This window comes from Nilaparvata lugens, chromosome 10 (assembly GCF_014356525.2).
Source record: "Nilaparvata lugens isolate BPH chromosome 10, ASM1435652v1, whole genome shotgun sequence".
In the NCBI taxonomy this organism is placed as follows: domain Eukaryota; kingdom Metazoa; phylum Arthropoda; class Insecta; order Hemiptera; family Delphacidae; genus Nilaparvata; species Nilaparvata lugens.
Window position 1 is genome coordinate 28,936,647 of NC_052513.1, and position 19,943 is coordinate 28,956,589.

The 19,943-nt window shown below is 34.3% G+C and overlaps 1 protein-coding gene across 1 annotated transcript; it reads right to left on the minus strand.

Moving 5' to 3' along the window:
- Nucleotides 1-2,867: 2,867 nt before the first annotated feature.
- LOC120353188 lies at nucleotides 2,868-11,839 on the minus strand. The gene is made up of 7 exons (XM_039435992.1): nucleotides 11,819-11,839; nucleotides 11,270-11,381; nucleotides 5,852-6,065; nucleotides 4,333-4,432; nucleotides 3,935-4,039; nucleotides 3,125-3,283; nucleotides 2,868-2,921 (listed from the first exon to the last, which is right to left on the minus strand). Exons 1-7 carry the CDS (start codon nucleotides 11,837-11,839, stop codon nucleotides 2,868-2,870), a joined length of 765 nt encoding a protein of 254 aa, XP_039291926.1.
- Nucleotides 11,840-19,943: the final 8,104 nt, after the last annotated feature.

Here is a 19,943-nt window from a genome sequence, read left to right on the forward strand (position 1 = left end):
TGTATTATTCATAATATTTTATATTCAAATATTGTATATTGTTTATACTTTTTTGCTTGAATCTGTGTTGCTGTTATTTTTCCTGTAAAATTGGTGTTGTACTGTTGGAAGTTGAGTAAATAAATATCTACATCTAGTGTGAATTTCAAATTTTTCATCACCATAGTTGTTTGCGAGCAAAGAGCACACTACTTGAAATAGTATATTACGCTACAAGCACATAAAGTTAATGTTTATGGTATGATGATAGTTTCCCGGGCAAGGCTTGCCGAGCCCGGGAATATGTTATCCGAATACCGTACTGTAACAAATTAAGCGAAAACAAATTAAACACAAATGAGAGCTAATGATTGGTGGAATGTTTTGAAATGAATTACCATCAGACTGTGAACATTGAACCATTAACTACATTGTATATTACCATTAAATCATAATAATTTTATCCAGCTCAACGTAAAAGCTGAACCCTTTTTGAAATTGTAGTTTTTGAATATACTTGAAAAGTATATTGATAAGTATAGAAATATTAATGATAAGTTCTAGTGAAATGAATATTGAATCCCTTCCAGTTCTTGGGAAAAATATAAAATACGCAGTTCTTATTTATTATATGTATGAAACGTTCAACCAAAGGATGTATTTTCCCAGGTAGACTACTATTAATCCACATGGAGCAGTAGAATGCGTGTGAAACCACTACCTCCGTAAACAAAGCCATAATGCATTCTGGTGACGTCAGCACAGGTAGGGCTCCTACACCAAAAACAATTTGTTGATTTCAGCTGATCTATTATCAGCTTGTGTTTTTATTGGTGTAGGAGCCCTACCTGTGCTGACGTCACCATCAACCACCTATCTTGCACTATGGCTTTGTTTACGGAGGTAGTGGTGAAACTCATATCAAATCTATAAAATGAATAATATCGTACATGTTTTTATCATGAATTTGTGCTGAGGTAGATAATTTGGCTATTAACACTTGTTATAATATATGTATGATAAAATTTATTCTAAAATTACAATTTGATAATTACTTGTAATTTCTACTCACATTATCTGCTGATCAAATAATTTTGTTCATAATAAATCAATATTTTCAAAAATATAAAAAATGTTTTAAGGAATTGCATATACAGTATATTAGCCTTCCTCTGTATCACGAAAGTAAATCTTTATCATCGTAAATCCTGACCTAGAGTCACTTTATTGATTATTATTCAGTATTCAAGTTCGTGCTTACAAGCAAATGCAGTTATATATATTTCAAATTCAATCTTTTTTTAAAGCAAAAGAACATGAGAAGCTGAACACAGTCCTATATTCATGATTATTTTGTTTTCTGTGGTTTTAGATTCCGGTATAGTTATCATAAAGTCAAAGAAGAGTTGTTCCCTCTTCTCCATGCATTTACTCTTCAACTTTAGCCTACTCATAAATTAAAATCAACAAAAATACAACTTTTGATCAGAGAATCAAAGCTAACGAAATCAGGATCAGGAAATTTTTACTTTCCTTGCGAAAGTATTGCTTTCCGAAAAAAATTAAGGTACCCCAATTTCTATACGTTTCAAGGTCCCCTGAGTCCAAAAAAGTGGTTTTTGGGTATTGGTCTTTATGAGTGTAAGTGCGTCTGTTTACACGATATCTCGTCTCCCAATCAACGGACTGACTTAAAATTTGGAATGTAAGGTTCTTACACTATTTGGAACTTAAGATCCCTACACTATAAGTATATCCGACACGAACTATTTCAATCAAATGCAATTAAATATGGCGGCGAAAATGTTGTCAAAAACAGGGTTTTTCGCGATTTTCTCGAAAACGGCTCCAACGATTTTGATCAAATTCATGCCTAGAATAGTCATTAGTAAGCTCTATCAACTGCCACAAGTCCCATATATGTAAAAATTTCAGGAGCTTCGACCTATCTACGCAAAGTTTGATTTTAGATTCCCAATCATCAGTCTTCAGATACGATTTGAACAAAAAATTTCAAGTGGAAAAGATTGAGCATGAGAATCTCTACAATTAACGTCTAGTAATATTTTCACTAGAATTGAAAATAAGCTCGGAATTCGAGAAAATGTGATTATTCAATTGCAAACGGTTGACAACTGTTGATTCTATTGAATCATTCACTATGAAGAGATAGCAGACCTCGTGTGTCTCCAGCGTTATTGTCTTGTCACCAGCTGGCTCAGATCTTGGAATGGTAGACTTGAGATGCGCGTGAACACTAGCTAGCGTCAAATGATCAATTTTCATAACGGCAAGGAAAGTTTTGTGAGTGCTCCACACAAGATTTTTAGTGTAATGGCTACCAGATGACTGTGATTGCCATAGCAACAGTTATACTTATTACCGGTATATAGGTATAGACAACTGTTGTTTTTGGGAAATGTTCAATTTGGGTTTTGCTACAATCAAATCGTTCTGATGTAATCATGTAGAGTTTGGAAATGCTTCATTCATAAGAACTCACTTATTATTGATTATTCTACAATCAATATCAATATCCACTTTCAGTTCGGACTTGAATATTTTTTTATATTCATTCAATGTCATTTTCTGATTTATAAATTCAATCTTAATTAGAATAACTAATATTAAGTCTCAAAAGCATATAAAGCCACGTATACACCAGAGTTGTCAACAATAAAATGTATTTTTCCGTCCTTCTAGATTCTACCATATTGAACGGAACTTGGCAAACATCATATGTTTGGCAAGTTACCATGTTCCATCTAATATAATTTAATTGTAATGAAAGAGAAATAACTTTTTTTTGACTTCTCTGGAGTAAACATAGCTGAAAAAAGATAAATTTTGTACAATAAGAAGAATCTTCAAATAGGTGATTTATTATATTATTTCTCTCTTGAAGAGAAGATGTTGAATATTGAGTAAGTCGTTCGCGCAATCTGTAACAAAAATTGAATTTATTTAATCCTAATTGAAAAACCTTCGGTTGCTAACTTAACAGGAAATAATAAGCTATAAAATAGGTGATTACAACATTGATAAACCATTCATAAATAAATATGCTCTAAAATATAGAATTATATTTTACAAAATTGTTAAGATTACAGTTTCAATGTGAAAAAGGGTGTTCTTTCTCTCCTACCTGTACGAATAATTGTAGATCGATTACAAATAGTCCATTTCCTTTGAGGACCAAGCTATTTTCTGTATTCATTTCAAATATCAGTAAAATTTTCTTTTCCTCATTCCTCAGCAGCTTGAACCATGGGCAGTTGTAAAGAGCGTTTGGAATCTGCTTACTCTGTATAGAAAAACATAAAATATCATCGTATTACAACCAAGAAATAATCACTGTATGAGAAGAAGAAAATCTTTAAAAAGTCAAATATGTTAGGGGTTTTGGGGGTGACGCCGCCTTCTGGCGTGTCAAATTCTAGATTCGAATTCAGCGCCCCAAAATACATATAGATCCGTCGAGAAAAATTCTTTCGGGGCTGTTTCCTGAAAAACGACCATTTGACTGGACTATTAAGTTAGGAAAACTATGTTTGATTTTCCAATTTACTGTATTCACTATCATATTTCTTGTCTGAAGAATTTTATTCTTATGAATAAAGGAGCTCGAAGGTTAAAATAGGAAGGTATAATAAAGAAGGAAACTGAAGTAACTACGAAATAAAAACATATTCTAGTGTCATTTGAGAGCAACATTGAAATTGACATAATATAATAGGTGGAGGTTTGGCTAGGCTGTTCGAGGAAAATATAATCATGTGAAATTTAACCTAAAAATCGTGTACAGTCAAAATTAATTTTATATCAATTATTAGAACATGGATCCTTTCAACACTTAGATAAGAGTAGAAATTATTAATAAAATAAACGTGTTGGAAATAAAGTAGATAGAAGAATGAAATAGAAGGAATATCAACAAACTCAGGTCTACACTTACTGCTTCAGTTAGAGAGGTTCCCATGAAACAATAGCCAAAAGCAAAGCAAAGTTCCAGAAAGAAAAAGAATGTGAATTTTACTGCGTCAAATGAGAATATCTGGATCTGAAATTAAATAAAAATTATGAAACTATTAATCGAATAGAATGGATGAAATTATACAGGAAGATTCCCACATAATAGGCGACTCGTAACATGATGTTCCTATAGACTTGGTAGAAAGTGAAAAACTCTCATAGACAATAATAGTACAATCCACCCTGAAAGAATAATTTAAATCTTCAAAGTGAAAATCTCATTAAAAAATATTAGTGGTACTTGAATGTTGTTGTAAGTGTAATAGAATTACAGAAAGTCCAAGTCTAAAATATGATCTGTTGATAATTGAAAAATCCCACCTTTGTAAGAACTAGTGACAGAGATGCAAGAAATATCATGCTTACTCCTATCGAAACACCAAGAATAGGTGACGTCACGTTTTGGAAAAGATTGAAGTACCTTCCAACAAAACCACAACAACAATTATTACTTCAATTGAAAATGTAAATAGTTTAATGTCAATTTCATAAAATCAACTAGAATTCACATGATTATCATCCTGCAATGCACTTAGTCAATATGCATACTTTTCTATATAAAATGCAAAACATTTCGAAAGAGCTTGAGATACGGTACTTGAAAACTTTATATCATGAGAAGTAGCGAATGTAAAAATATGAACTTATAAACCAGTTTCATGGTGAATAATCTGACTCGCTGATTCTTTTTTCTTTGCAGCTATTAATTGAGCTTTGATTCAATTTATTGCAACAGTAACCAAACCTTTCTAAGATGCGGTAGGCTACTCTTTCACAAGTTACAAATTCTATGAATCATTGAAATTCGATTTATACTGGGTGCGGCAGGAAGGATGGATGTTTTTAGAACAGATAGTATTCTGATCTGGGTAGTTGGATTGGGCCAGCTGAAGTGAACATGTGTTCGGTAGATCATACCATTTTTTCTAGCCATTTTTTAGCCAGCATCATGGATTCGTGGAATGTGCAACATCGTATGTTCACATACGACAGTTTTGTGCGTAATAATGAGAGTATCATTACAGTTCAGCGCGAGTTTCGTCGTCATTTCAATCTTGCGAGAAATGACAAGGTTCCCACTCGTAACACCATTTTACGTTGGGTAAAATCATTTCGTTCAGTAGGAACAGTAATGAATAAACGACCACCAGGGGCTCATCGCACTGTACGCACTCCACAAAATGTGGTAAGAGCTCGGCAAGCCATACTCCGTAGTCCTAATCGATCTGCTAGGAGACATTCTTCTGAACTGAACATCAGTGATCGGTCAGTAAGGCGTATTTTACATAAAGATCTAGGATTTTATACCTACAAAATGGCCATGGCTCAACAATTGAATCCTGGTGATTTTTCGTGGTCGCATCATTTGTCGGTTTGGTGACATTGATTGGCCTCCTCGTTCTCCAGACCTGTCCATGTGTGACTACTTCTTGTGGGGTTTCCTGAAGTCACGTGTTTACCAGCATAAACCACGTACACTTCAAGAACTAAAGGAAGCAATTCGTGAGGAAGTCAAACAAAATTGGCAGGGCAATGTTAGAAAGAGTACAAGCCAACTTCCGAGAGCGGCTTGTAAAGTGCATCGCTGAAAACGGCCGTCACCTGTCAGTTATTGTTTTCAAACATTAATTTTCTGAAATTGTAAGATAATGTGAATATGTTCTGTAAATAAATGTTTTTTATGCACAGGTAACGACATATTACTTTTTCAAAAACCGTTCATCCTTTCTGCCGCACCTTGTATATATATATATGTATATTTTAAATTATTCTTCCTTGAATATGGTGGACGAATTATATTTTATATGACTTTTGTAATCGGATAATTGACAAAACATACCTTACAATTTGAATATGATGTAATATGTTCTCTTTCAGACATTCTCGAACGCACTTATGAAATAATGGATCTTCTATCAAACCTTCAACATCGCTGCTTTCATCTTTTCGATTACCCTGCTGGCTTCTGTATATTTCTACAGCTCTAGGCTCAATGTTCAGTATGGAATCGTGCAATACTTTGAACTGAAATCCCACCTCTAATGCACAGTAGACTATAAATGAAAGAGCAACTCCTACGTAGAAAACAACTAAACAAATTTCTCCAGATATGAGCAAGTGGGCTATAATGAAACCAACCGTTGTTTCAGTATTGAAAGGAAACCAAAACGGAACTGGAAGTTTATAGTTTATCCCTTCAATTTTCGCTCTATCTCCTTCTCCAAACATGATTATCAGTAGAGGGGTTACAACCACCAACAGAAAAGCAGCTAACAAAAGGGCTGCATGCAATACATGCTGGAAAAGCATTGCATATTTTTTAATTTTTAATTTGATTTCTTCATCATTTTCTCTACCATGTATAGTTTTGTACACAAATATACCTTCATCTACCATCTGTAGCAGTTGATACATCATTGGAATTTTGGAGGTAAAATGCAAAATCAACAATGCCCATAAAGCTGCGATGAAACTATACGCGTGTGCCAACTCCACGAAGGTCAGGAGATCATTCCGAGCCAAGTAAATACTCATGGTACCAATTATCACGAAAAACGACATATGAATGATTGTCATGAGCATGAAAATGATGTTGTAGGTGGACCACGGCTGTTTTGGACTGTACACTATGGCCGAAACTATCATGAATTTCACTTTGGTTTTTTCCAAGCCTCTCAATACGCTTTCCCAGTTCTTCTCGGATATTTTCCAAAGCCTATATGAATGTCAAAAACGAAACTCAAATTAGCTATTTCTTGTATGTATTAAGAGCGTAAAACGCGACTTTATCACTTGAGCAGAACAGTTTTATAAGCAATAAAGTTTTATCCTCTAATTACATACAATATATTATTTTTCTACTACTGATAAAACTACAATTTAAGCTACACATTCCAAATTTAAATTCATAAATGGCTAAAAAAGAACCGTTATTGAATCATTCACATATCTTTATAAAAAGGTGTAGAACTTCTACTCAAATGTTCAGGTCAGAGAAAACTATGACCGACTTATATAAAAACGTCCATTAAAAACATGACAACTGATTTAATATTGTAAAAATGAACATAATATTAAAGATACAAGTCTTGTAATTGATAAGAACCATACTCGTATTATGAGTTGTTATCAAAGTATAACGGTTTATATTGTTCAAATTTTAAAAATCAATACAGTACAGGTTTTCTATTGTATTGAAAATGCTTGAATCACTCACATATTTTCACCTCCAAATGAAGAGAGATATCTTACAGAACTGATTAGCAAATTTTGATCATACATCAATAATGACTAAAAGACGCTTTCAATCGTAGGAAATCAATGCTTTCATTTCAAACTACTACATTGGACTATAGAGAAACATGGAATGATATTCTCTTCAAGCTTTTTAGAGATATAATTCATTTGGTCATCGAGGTCTATTCTCTCTGAATCATTTATTATTCTCTCATTTATTCAGCCAGATTTCTGGTATTGATATTTTAGTTCGAGAGAAAATTTTTTTCACTCTTACTAACATGTTCTACATGAATAGGTAATTTTGAACTAAGGCAATAGTTCAAGATCTGTTTCAATAACCGGTATTGAGTTTTTCTCATGTTTCAAGTGTAATGGAAATGTAGTCTTCCAGAACGATTTCACACACTTAACTTGAATTTTCAACTGTACCATCTTTGTATATGAAGTTATAATGTATGAGAAAACGAAAATGTACCATTTTCGTGTGAACCAGAATTCAAATATACATAAGTAAAATAAACGAAACAGAGCAGATATGACTCACAATAGTGGGTTATTTCAACAAAAAACAGATTATATTGGAAGGTAATTTCATAACAGGTTACCACAACTCCTCAGAAGTAATGATGATTTGATGATCTTTAAATAATATTCAGTTGATAGAGTATTTTATCGTGTACAAGAGTTCCTTTCAAACCAAGTCTAGGTTTGATTTACTTTAGTGTTAATTATGTGAAATTATTGACCTGACTTGTCTTATAGTCTTTAACTGGAGTCCTTGATAAGTAATCCTTTAAATTAAAAATAAAATAAACATTTTTTTTAAAACACAGATAGTGAAAGTAACTACTACAATAATATAGATTATGGAGCAGCATTATTATCGTTATATTAGAGAATATGGAGCCGCAAATGAAGAGAATAATTAATTATCATAGTACTATTATTATTAATATTATAATAAATCATGCAATTTATACACTAAAAAATACTTTTAAAAGAACTATGATATCATTCTATTATTTCTCGCTTGAAGAGACGATGTTAAATATTGAATACGTCGTCCGTACAATCTGAAACAAGAGATGAATAATCAATTAATTTCTATTTCACTAGTGAATTCAATAATCACGTTATCATTTTACTACCAGTAATTGAACTTGTAGGTCACATCTATATTAAGGTCCTCTCACTCAATACAATACTAGATCAAATAAATTAATGAAGTAAAACTTTTTTCACATCACAATTCTACAAGCAAAGGTTTATAATTATAAGAAAATTTAATTAAAAATAATTGTATGATGTAGATACAGTATGACGATTAGGAACTAATAAAATTGTGTGAATGTTTGGGAACTATGGAAAATCCTTTTTGATCTTTTCTTTTCTAGTCAAGTCTAAAGGTGCAACAGAACATGGCTTCAAATCTGTGAAATGGTAATTGAAAAAAGATAAAGGATAATTTAATACATTAATTCTTATTTCTGAAGGAAAATGATTACTTTATTATTCAACCTTTACGATTCATGCTAAAGCATTTTTCGAAGATTCTTTCTAAAAAGTATTTGAATCTATTCAAAAAAACCATTGGCCTGCTACTGCATACAAAAAATGTATCCAATATTTTTTTATGAAGACCTGATGTAAACTATACAGGTGATGTGTTTCAAAAAGAATGCATTTATTATTTTTATTATTTTACAAAGACGACTTTCTAGCCTAGGAGTATTCTAAGCCTATGTGATAATGATGGGATGAATGATAATACAATGGAGAGTTATGAATGAATAAAAATTTTATAGGTTATGCTATCCACTTGAATTGATTTGAGTTTTACAAGATTTTATCCAATAATTGGACATGAATTCAATATGGCCAACTTCTACACTGCTACAGTATGGCTGTGATTGTTTATACCTCACGTACCTGTAAGAATAATTGTAGATCAATGACGAATAGTCCAACTCCTTTCAGGACTAAGCCTTTCGCTGAATTCCTCTCAAATATCAGTAATATCTTCTTTTCCTCTTTTCTCATCAGCTTCAACCATGGGCACTTGTATAAAGCATTTGAGATCTCCATACTCTGAAAGTAAAAATAATTTTTCAAGTTGAAAAAAGGAGAATTGTAAAGATTTAAGATGAGAGTAAAATACTGATAGAGACAATAGAAAAGAATAATTAATGAATAGGGATGTAATCATGACACATTTTCAAATATTGTATCATCCTTCCCCACTTTAGTCTACTCTCAATTAGACTGTCAATGGGGCTTAATGCATATGAGGTATGACATCAATTGTTAGTAACTGATCTTATAACTTATAACTGATTGTTGATAAGTATGACATCACCATGATGTAACTCAATTGTTGGCGTGATATTGGTTTACTTTGAATCGAATACTTTGAATTCATCAAAACTGTCTCTGCTGGAATAGTAGTTGTCTGCTTTCATGCTCTTTTATATTGGAATATTTTACTATTCTACTTCTGGCTATGATTCAAAAAGTCACTTGCATACTCACTGCTTCAGAGAGAGATGTGCCCATAAAACAATATCCAAACACAACGCAAAGTTCCACAACTAAGAAAAATGTAAACTTGACAGCTTCAAATGACATGAGATTAATCTGCAATATAATAATAAGGAAACAATGAACTTGAGATGAGACATTGAAAGGAAGAGTATCTAATATAGAACATTACATACACATATTTAATCCTGACTATTACATAGAGGTAGAACACAGTGGAGCGGCAAAGGTAGAGTAGTGTATCAGAGAAGATAGCTGAGACTGTTTGAATAATGAATGTATATAATAAGTATCCACTTCCTTCTTCCTCCTACCCTACCACCGCTGCTTTAATATGATTGGACGCATTGGAATACATGCATTATTTTCAACACTGCCCAGCTACCTTCTCCGATATACTCTTCCTTCACAGCTTCACTATGTTTTGATCCTACCTCACTAAGATATTATTACAGATGTTATTATGCTCTATTATGCCCCCTGTGGGTTGGGGGAGCATTGAGTCGAACATCGTACTCAAGAATGTGCTGAAAACCAGAATTCACCCACAGTATCCCTGCTTGTCATAAAATGCGACTAAAAGGGGCCCCAAGGCAACTCCAGAAGTTGCCTTGCCTTCAAACCTACGGGATCTGACCCATCAGTGCAGTTCCGGAGGGGCAAAAAGAAAAACCCAAGAGACCAGAGATGGGTAGAACTCCAGGCACAAATGTGGGTCAAGGGGCTGAGTCGAGGGTGGCCGGGCGCCCTAGAGGCAGTTTGGCGTCCCCTCTCTCAGCGGAAGGACCTACAAAAAGGCCAGGAGTAGAACGAGTTTGTGGGTGGAGAGACCTAACCTCACCACTGCTCAAAGAAGGGCGACCATTTAGGCAAAACTTCTTGGGAGAGGTGAGGCTTTTGACCATGCGAAGTTTCGGAGGGACAAAAAGAAAAAACCCAAGAGATCAGTGACGGGTGAAACTCTAGGCACAAATGTGGGTCAAGGGTAGCCAGGCGCCCTAAAGGCAACTTAGCCGCCCCTCCCTCAGCGGAAGGACCTTCAAAGAAGGCCAGGAGTGGAACTCACGTAGGTCACGAGGACTAATCAGTCTGAAGAGACTGCCAAGCATATCACACTGGATTGCAACAAGCAACTAGGTGATGAATGGGATGTTAGCATAGGGAAAACTCCTGGTTTTTGTAAAGGACACAGGCATTGGTTTGCCTAACATACTACTTGTGAACACATTAAGCTTCGGTTGACGTGTGGGGTTCTTTGAACCTTTGGATCCTTGAATCCGTCCCTTCAAGATAATAATAATAATAATGCTCTATTATGACCCAATATTTGTGATCCAAAACCCTGCCCAGGAATGTAAAAATACGAAAATGATACAGTCATAAAGCCAATTTGTGTTGTATGGAGCAGAGATATGGGTTTAGACAAAGAAGATCTATTAAATGTTTGGGAGCGAAAGGGTTTGAGAAAGATACCAAATACCATTAACATTCTGATACGAATCACGCAGCTCTTGATTCGATCGTATTCGTTCAGTATGGCCCAGTATGTTAATGGTGAGTAGCGAATACGATCGAATCAAGAGCTGCGTGATCTGTATCACAAATGTCAAATTGTTGACGAGATAAAAGTGAGGCGTTTGAGTTGGCTGGGACACGTTGAGAGGATGAGTGACTCAAGAGTTGTATAAAAGGTATTCAGAAACAACCCAGGAGGGAGAAGGCTGAGAGGACATCCGAGAAAGCGTTGTCTGGCGGATGTGGAGGACGACATTAGGAAACTGGATGTCAGGGGATGGAGACGTAAGGCTTTGAATGGAGAGGTTTTCTGAAGGAGGTTAAGGCTCTGAATGAGCTGTTGCGCCAAGGAGAAAGTGAGTAGTAATGACTATGCTCTATTTATATTTCGTGAGCTTGGTAAAATTAGGATATTATTTTTATAGCAATAGATTAATCTAACTAGTTTTATTTAACTCAAAAGTACTTCAGTCCTAGATAAATGCATAGATAATTTATGTATAATAAGTCTCACCTTTGTAAGAACAAACGACATAGTCGCAAGAAATACCATGCTCATTGCTATTGCAATACCAAGAACTGGAGATGTCACGATTTGAAGAAGATTGAAGAACCTTTGAAAATAATGTCTCAACAATTAATCGGAAATGTCAAGTTGAAAAGGACAAACAACCCTTGATCCACAAATAAGATATTTTCTACAAAAATAAAATTAAAAAGAAGAGGGTTTTGAGGTATCATCTTATTTTAACAGATTTGAAAATTTTTGTACTTTTAAACATTGTATTGTAATAGAATTGCGCATTTATATGCAATTTATTAATTTACATTATTTAATTTTAATGCGTTCTTTTAGTGCCACCCGTTTTGTTTTATTTTAAATTTTACTGTAGGCTACCTTTATATTATTGCAACTTTTGTATTGGAAGAGCGTATGACGAGTAGGCTAAAGTTATAAATGAAATTACTCCTTCAGCTGTTCCAATGTATATGTAAGTTTCATTAATTGGCGTATATGCGTTATATTAGAAGAAACATATACCTGACAATTTCAATGTGATGTACTATGTTCTCTTTGAGGCATTCTCGAATGCACAAATGAAATGACGGATCTTCTTTCAAGATTTCAACATCATCACTCTCAACTTTGCGATTATACTTCACGCTTCTGTATCTTTCTAAAGCTCTAAACTCAATGTTTATTATGGAATCATACAATATCTCGAATTGCACACCCACTTCGAAGGCACAATATACAATAAAAGAGAGGCCCACTGCCACAAAGAAAAGAACCACACAGGTTTCTAGAGACATGTGCAAATACGCTAAAATGAAACCTATTCTATTGTCAGTATTGAATGGATACCAGAACGGAGCTGGAAGTCTGTAGTTTATTCCCTCTATTTTAACTCTACCTTCATCCCCTATTATGTGTAGCAGTAGAGGAGCTACTGCAATTAACATTAAAGTACCTATTCCAAGGATTGTGAAAAATACTTTTTGAAAAAACAGCGCATATTTTTTCCCTTTGAGTTTGATTCTATCGTCATTCTCTCTATCATATTCAATCTTATATCGAAATATATCAGTATCTAGTATTTGCAGTAGCTGATACATTGTTGGGATTTTGGTCGTGAATTGCAAAATCATTATTGCCCATAATGCCGCAATGAAACAGTAAGCGTGCGCTGTTTCTACAAGAGTCAGCAGGTCATTTCTAGCGTAGTAGATGGTTACGCCACCAATAAAAACGGCAAACGACATAATACTCATTGACAGCGAGATAAATATTATATTCAATGTGTACCATGGCTGTTCTGGACTTATAACAAAAGCCGAACCTATCAAGAACTTAACTCTCGTTTTTTCTATGCCTCTCTTTACACTTTTCCAGTTCTCTTCTGAGATCTCCCAAAGCCTGCAAAAGTGAGAATGAACGTCAAATCAGTCTGTGACTCATTGAAAAGCTTCTACTTAGTTGAATTATGACACTGATGTGATAATTAACAAATATATACCAGAAATGAATTCTAAACCTAGGATGGAAGAAAGAATGGAAAATATAGCATAAGATATCCCATGGTATAGGACGTTTTATGTTGCAAATTTCACTATTAACTCGAGACGCGTGGTTAGAACCCTCACGGCTAGAGTACATAGTCTAGCCTATAAATTCATAAGATTCTATGACTGGATTTTTATATTTTATGAACATTATAGCGACAGATGAATTAGAAGTATTGACTACTATATAAATTGCTTTTACGATTCATATCTAATGAATTTATAGGTTATGTGCTGTAGCCGTGACGGCTCTGACAAGGCGTCTCGACGCTCCTGCTTATAGCCGCGCGTCTCGAGACGCTTCTAAGGAAATACTGCATGGCCAATCTATAGATGGTCATGATTGCATCAACGATCTATATATACTAACTAGTATATAAATAGTAAATAGTTAGTATATAATGTAGTATATAAAATGTAAATAGTTAGTATATAGATCGTTGGATTGCATCCTTCAGTCTGCCAGACCACTACCTGGTCTTGGGTTCAAATCCCGCTGGTAGGTATGGACGTGAATCATCTCATCAATTCACCCACGCACATGCTAAAAGTTCATGTGGGCATCATCCGCAAAGAATCATATACTTTATAATACCCTACAGATTTTTAAAACCAATTTTAATGGAAAATATTGTTTTGAAATGCTTGAACCACTTACATATATTTGTCTTCAAGAGAGGTAAAATTGCTTTTACTGCAATGTTGAATAGAGAAATATCTTACAGAATAAATATTTCAATTATACAGTAATCATGACTCAATCTTTGGAGTACAATTCACAGTGCTTTCACTTTCAATTTCTTTATTGAACTATAGAAGAACAAAGGGTAGTTCTTCTCACGCTTTCTGATAATATAATTTATGAGGTCATTGAGCTCTATTCCCTCTGAATCATGGATTTTTTTTCTCATTTATTCAGCCAGTTGACTGGGATTAGTTATTCTAGCTTGAGAAAAAAAGGTTTTGCACTCTTACCGACACGCTCATCATAAATAACTTTGATCTATGACAATATTTGATAACTGTAGCTATTACTTTGATAAAAATAAATCTAGTACGGTATTAGTTGTAGAATAAGAAAATAGTCTGTTGAGATTGTGATGAAGCTAAGAAAATATAAAGGGAACAAAATTCCTTTTCCACTTATTAGAACGAACGGTGATCTATTCGGAACTATAATTTGTACGTGTTTAGATTATTTCGTAGTAAGCATATATAGATAGAAGCTATCTATTTAGACAGAAGTGAGTCGCCGTATCACTTTGTAATTTTAATCAATGGTAGAATGATCCTTTTGTTACGATTCGATTGCTGCGTGAAGAGAGGGAATATTCAACTAAATTCATAAACAGAATGATACTTTGAAATAGTCATATCCTTGATAGTTTATTTTTTATTTCGGTGGTCATCAGAAACATTTAGCTCTGACTGTTTCATGGAACAGTGGAGCCAGTTTGAAGCTGCGACAACTATTCGGTGATTAAACTATATTCTACTTCGACATGCAAAATACTGCTTTAAAATATACCAGTTCTAGATCACAATTGGAAATCTATGTAGATCAGAATCAGCCTTCTATTTAATTACTGCAACCAGCCTTTTGTCAATAGGGTTGCCCGTACAATCTATTTTATTAAAATTGTTGATAATTATCAAAACGAATAAATTCAATTTTGAGATAATCTTCAAACTGACAGAATTTCTTATAGATAATCTCAGCACTTCCCATTCTACTGATGCTGACAGTCTGAAGTGAATTTTAGTATAGCTTGGAATAAATAGAAATACAGTATAACAAGGTTTTATCAGTCATTATGCGAGCAGGATGGATCTCTGGTGAGTCACCAAAGGGCGGCCGTGAGGAAAGCAATTTCAGACACCAGGATTGGTGGCCTAGCCGGGCTGACGACCTGAATGGATACACTGAAACCCCTAATGTAATTAGCGCAATAAGAACTAACAACTAATGCCTCGCGCTAACCTAACTACGCTCTCTGGGCAAAAACTTTACAACTTTTGTTGTTCTACATTCTAGAACAGCAACATGTTTTCTACAAAACTGTCTTTGTCGAATACAGAGAGAACATCTCTGTTGAATACTTCGGTGTAAACGCAGCTATAACAAACATAGGCTACATATGATGAAATACAGTATTAATAAAAATATAGAAGTTTTTAGTTTCACAGAAGGTTGAGATGGAGTTTTAATGTATAAAAATAAATACTCTTTCAACAAATTCATGTATTTTGATATTTACATCAATAGCATTTAATATCTGGAATTACAAAATACATAGTACCGGTACATGACAGTGACTAAAGTAGATAATCGGTTGCGAAATACTGAGAATTTACACTATACTGTACACTATTAATGAATAACTTATCTCAACATAAATTCTAGAAGTTCAATTAATGAGAAAATAATAAATCAAAACTTCCAATTCAAATAAGGAATAGGCTAGTTTGATTAATTCCTGTGCTGGGATAGGCCTACTAATTACCTAACCAACTAAATATCAAACCAACACTTTTCTCAATGTTTTATACTTTTAAGAAAATAAATTAACATAATCTTCTCAAGAAATTTATAGAAACTGTATTTACAATCACAAGATCTTTTTCGCAGATGAAAAGGTTCATAAATGTTTACTGTTCATATAAATAATGAGTATGTACACATAATATCTCAGAACCCACAGCAAAATTAATTAATTAATATAAGGATCATAGCAATAGAAATATTTACGAGAAAAATACAATATACATTATTTCATGACCATAATAAGCATTTCTATCAACTCAAATGTGCCTCTACTTCCTCTTCTCACTAAAATAGCTGTTTAAACTCAAAATGTACTGCATTGTACTTAAGGACTTGATGTACTTCATTACATTAAAGGTCTTGAAACACTCATACTTTGTGAACACTCAAACTGTCATATAAAAAATACACTTAAAATAATCAATACAATTTCAATGACAAAAAAACAACAATATTATAATCACAGACGTAAGTGGCATAGTGCCATTGATAGCTTCTACAAATATCAAGGTAATAATATTTTTTTCGCCCCATTTGGATGTAATGAGCTGGTTTTCGTGCGTCATATGGAGGCCGAAAGTGATTGTTTTCTGACCAGGCAGGTAAATTTTTTACGGCCCTAGAGCTGTAAAATAACCTTGAAGTCAGCTGATTCTGATTTGATGTGAACGTGTTCACAAAATAGTTTATGAAACGGAATCAGTTTAAGCTTCTAGAATTGAATAAAGTATTTTGCAATAAGATACTATCATTTTATTTGGATGAATGAAATACAAATAAGATATTATAAACTATTCAAATTAAATTTTCAGAGTATAATAGAATCTAACCTCTAACCTCATAGTACTGCGTTTATTACGAAACTTGGTGGATAATTTTGGAACTACTTGGGCAATATCCTTGGTGCTGAACGTTTTTACAAAAACGTTTATGAAACGGAATTAGTTTATGCTTCTAAGTATTCTGCAATAAGATACTATCAATTTATTTGGATGAATGAAATACAGATAAGATATATTATAAACTATTCAAATTCGAATTTCAGAGTAGGATAGAACTTCTAACCTAAACTTCTGCAGTCGACGACAACAAGCATTGTTGACATAATATCATCTTATTGTCATTTGAAATAATAAAAAGTATAAACTCAACCTCCCACAATAAAACATAATTGAACATAATCTTTTAGGTTATTTAGACAAATCAGAATAAAAAATAAAAATACTTTGACAATTTCCTGATATTCAGATTACCTCAGATTCGCTAGAGCTATGACCTTCCAGTTTTGCTTTTGGAAGTGCCTAATAAACAATTATTCTCATATATACTGTATATATTGTATATATTGTTTTATTTTTCTGTGTGGCGAAAAATAGCGTTCGCACCACGGGCAAAAATGTGTTTCCGGCTCTCAATCTTTTCTAGTGAAAACCGATTTCGAGCCGGAAAAGTCTCATTTTCGGTCCTTGGTGCGAAATGTACTATTTTAAGAACATTTACAACATTAGAATCATTGTACTGGATTCAATGTTTATCTAGCTCTGAATCCGTCAAAAATATAACATCAAATTGTTGTAAATGGGTTCGGTAAAATTTATAATTTTCCTATTCAACCGACGGGAATATTATTACCGGGTCCTATATACCGGGTGACCCAGAATAACGGGAACTTTTAAAAACGCAACATTTCAATTGGGATATTGTAAAGTTCGTATTATTTTTATCATTATTTTCTTTTTTCATTTGTATCTGTACAATTTTTATTGTTAAGGATACATATTTTGAGAAACCCGTTGTCTCCATTGTGAATAAATTAATAAATAAATGAACTATTGATTGCGTGCAATAAAGCATGCAATTAATAGCTAAAATAACATAGCATTGTCTCTCGAACTTTCTCTGCATTGAGTTCCGGCTGTCCTGTTGACAGTATGCTTTGAAGGAGATTAGCTTTTGATGTTACAAAAACATTTCTGATACACCAACCCCAACAGCCATTAGCCGTTTTCACACCGATATCTCGCTGACACGACATACAGACAGGATTTACTCTGCTGATGAACAGTATAAGGGGAGGCTGCGGTTTATAACTGCGCGAGGTCTACTGTTCACAGAGCTACTAGTTATGAGCGAGTTCTCTAGCCCGGAGTACATACACTAGTATGTAAATATCTCAGTTGTTTATTCATTGTGGCAATTATTCTGATCAATTGATCGTCCCGACAAACAACAGCAATGACAATGTAAACTATATTATTTAGGAATACACTGAGTGTATTGATGAATGTATGAGAGATTGGTCCATGATAAAAATTTAATAAAAAGTTACTGGAAATAGTAATAACCACTTGAAAGAAAAAGAAACTAGTTAAAGGCCGGTTGCAGACGATCGAATATCGCATGTGGAATGTGGGAGCGATTATTTTCCTTCTGTGGTACCACAAAAGCAGCGCATACGGAATGCATTGGCAGGCACTTACTAGTGGCAATGATTCTACATGACGTTACGCGCTGTGGCAGCGATTATTTTTCTTGCGATTGTGGTACCACTGGTTTGAGCACTACGCTTCCCTTAGCTTCTGTACCACAATCGCAGTCGCTGTGACTTTGAAAACAGCTGTATGATAAAAACTCCCGAGTATGATGCAAACATCTGAAAACTGTTGCACTAATGCGCGTTTTCTCGAATGTAGTGTGAAAGTCTCTCTGCGTTAGTCGTATTGTTCTGTGGTAAGTCGGTCCCACATCCCACATGCGATTGTGGTTCGTCTGCAACCGGCCTTAGTCTCTTCACAGTTATCAATCTCTAATAAACGTTATCTAGAATGGTTGAGTTCAAAGCCACTGATCAATTCCATCGGGTTTTTTTTACGTTCAGTAAAAAACCTGATCACAGATGAACCACATAATGGAAAGTCGGCTAGTATCTTGACGCCATAATCCGCCATCTTGAAAGAAAGTGTAGCATTGTGATACAGCAGTAGTTTTAATTTCTAACAAGATGATGCAGTCATGTGTCGTGGTCAAAGACCTTAAAGATGCACTCTTTAAGGTCTTTGGTCGTGGTCTTGGTGCACTCAAATCTTGGTTAGATTGATACCTTCCATTTTGTGTGTATTCTGTGGCTGAACGGTTGCTCATGAGTCATGACTGACAGATGTTTCCCCTGTTGATCATTTATTTTGTAAACAAAACTAGAACTTAACCTAATTCATTGTAATCAATTAACATGAAAAACCATCAGGTGATTGGAGTTGTTTTAAATGCTTTGTAAAATATTTTAAATGTTATTGAATTTATGTAATCATGCATTTCTCTGCTCCCAAATACATTATAATGGAGTCCATTATTTGTAAACAACCTCGTATTTAGCCATGTCTGTTTACGTTCAGCTACTCTATCCACGTTCTTTTCCATCTAGTCCAGGCGCTGGCTTACATTGAGCATACATGAGAGAGGCAGAGAATTTGACTTCGGATTATTTTTAGGGGGTCTTTAGTGTATATGAAACTCGATGTCGTCACGTCCCAGGGTGGTCGACAGCTTGGGGGGGGAGGGGGGTAAGTTGTAAAAAACGCACGCTTATAAAATCGCCTGTCCTGCAGTTACTATTCATAGTACAGCTTTTAATTTTTTCTCAATATTATGTACACATAACTGGCTTTCAATGTGGTCCTCTACATTTTTGCGATAAACCGCATAGTTTTTCCGTAAAAAAATAAAATATCTCGAAAAATGTATTTTTTTATTATGGACTTTTTGTTATTTCTCGAATATTCAAGTCATTAGCCGACTTAGAGGAAAAAGCTCCCGATAAACGTTGTAGGCCGTCTCTTCCTGAATCCAATGATATATATAGTTTGGGGGTTTCGATCATAGATGCGGTAGTGGGAGGGGGATAAGTAGCACTGTTACGCTGCGGCGCGGTCCTCCCCCATGATTAATGCGCGTAATGGCCTGTCTATCGCATCGCTCCTACTAGTTTATGCATGCAAATTATGTATTTCTATGTCTTATGTATTGTGAGTCT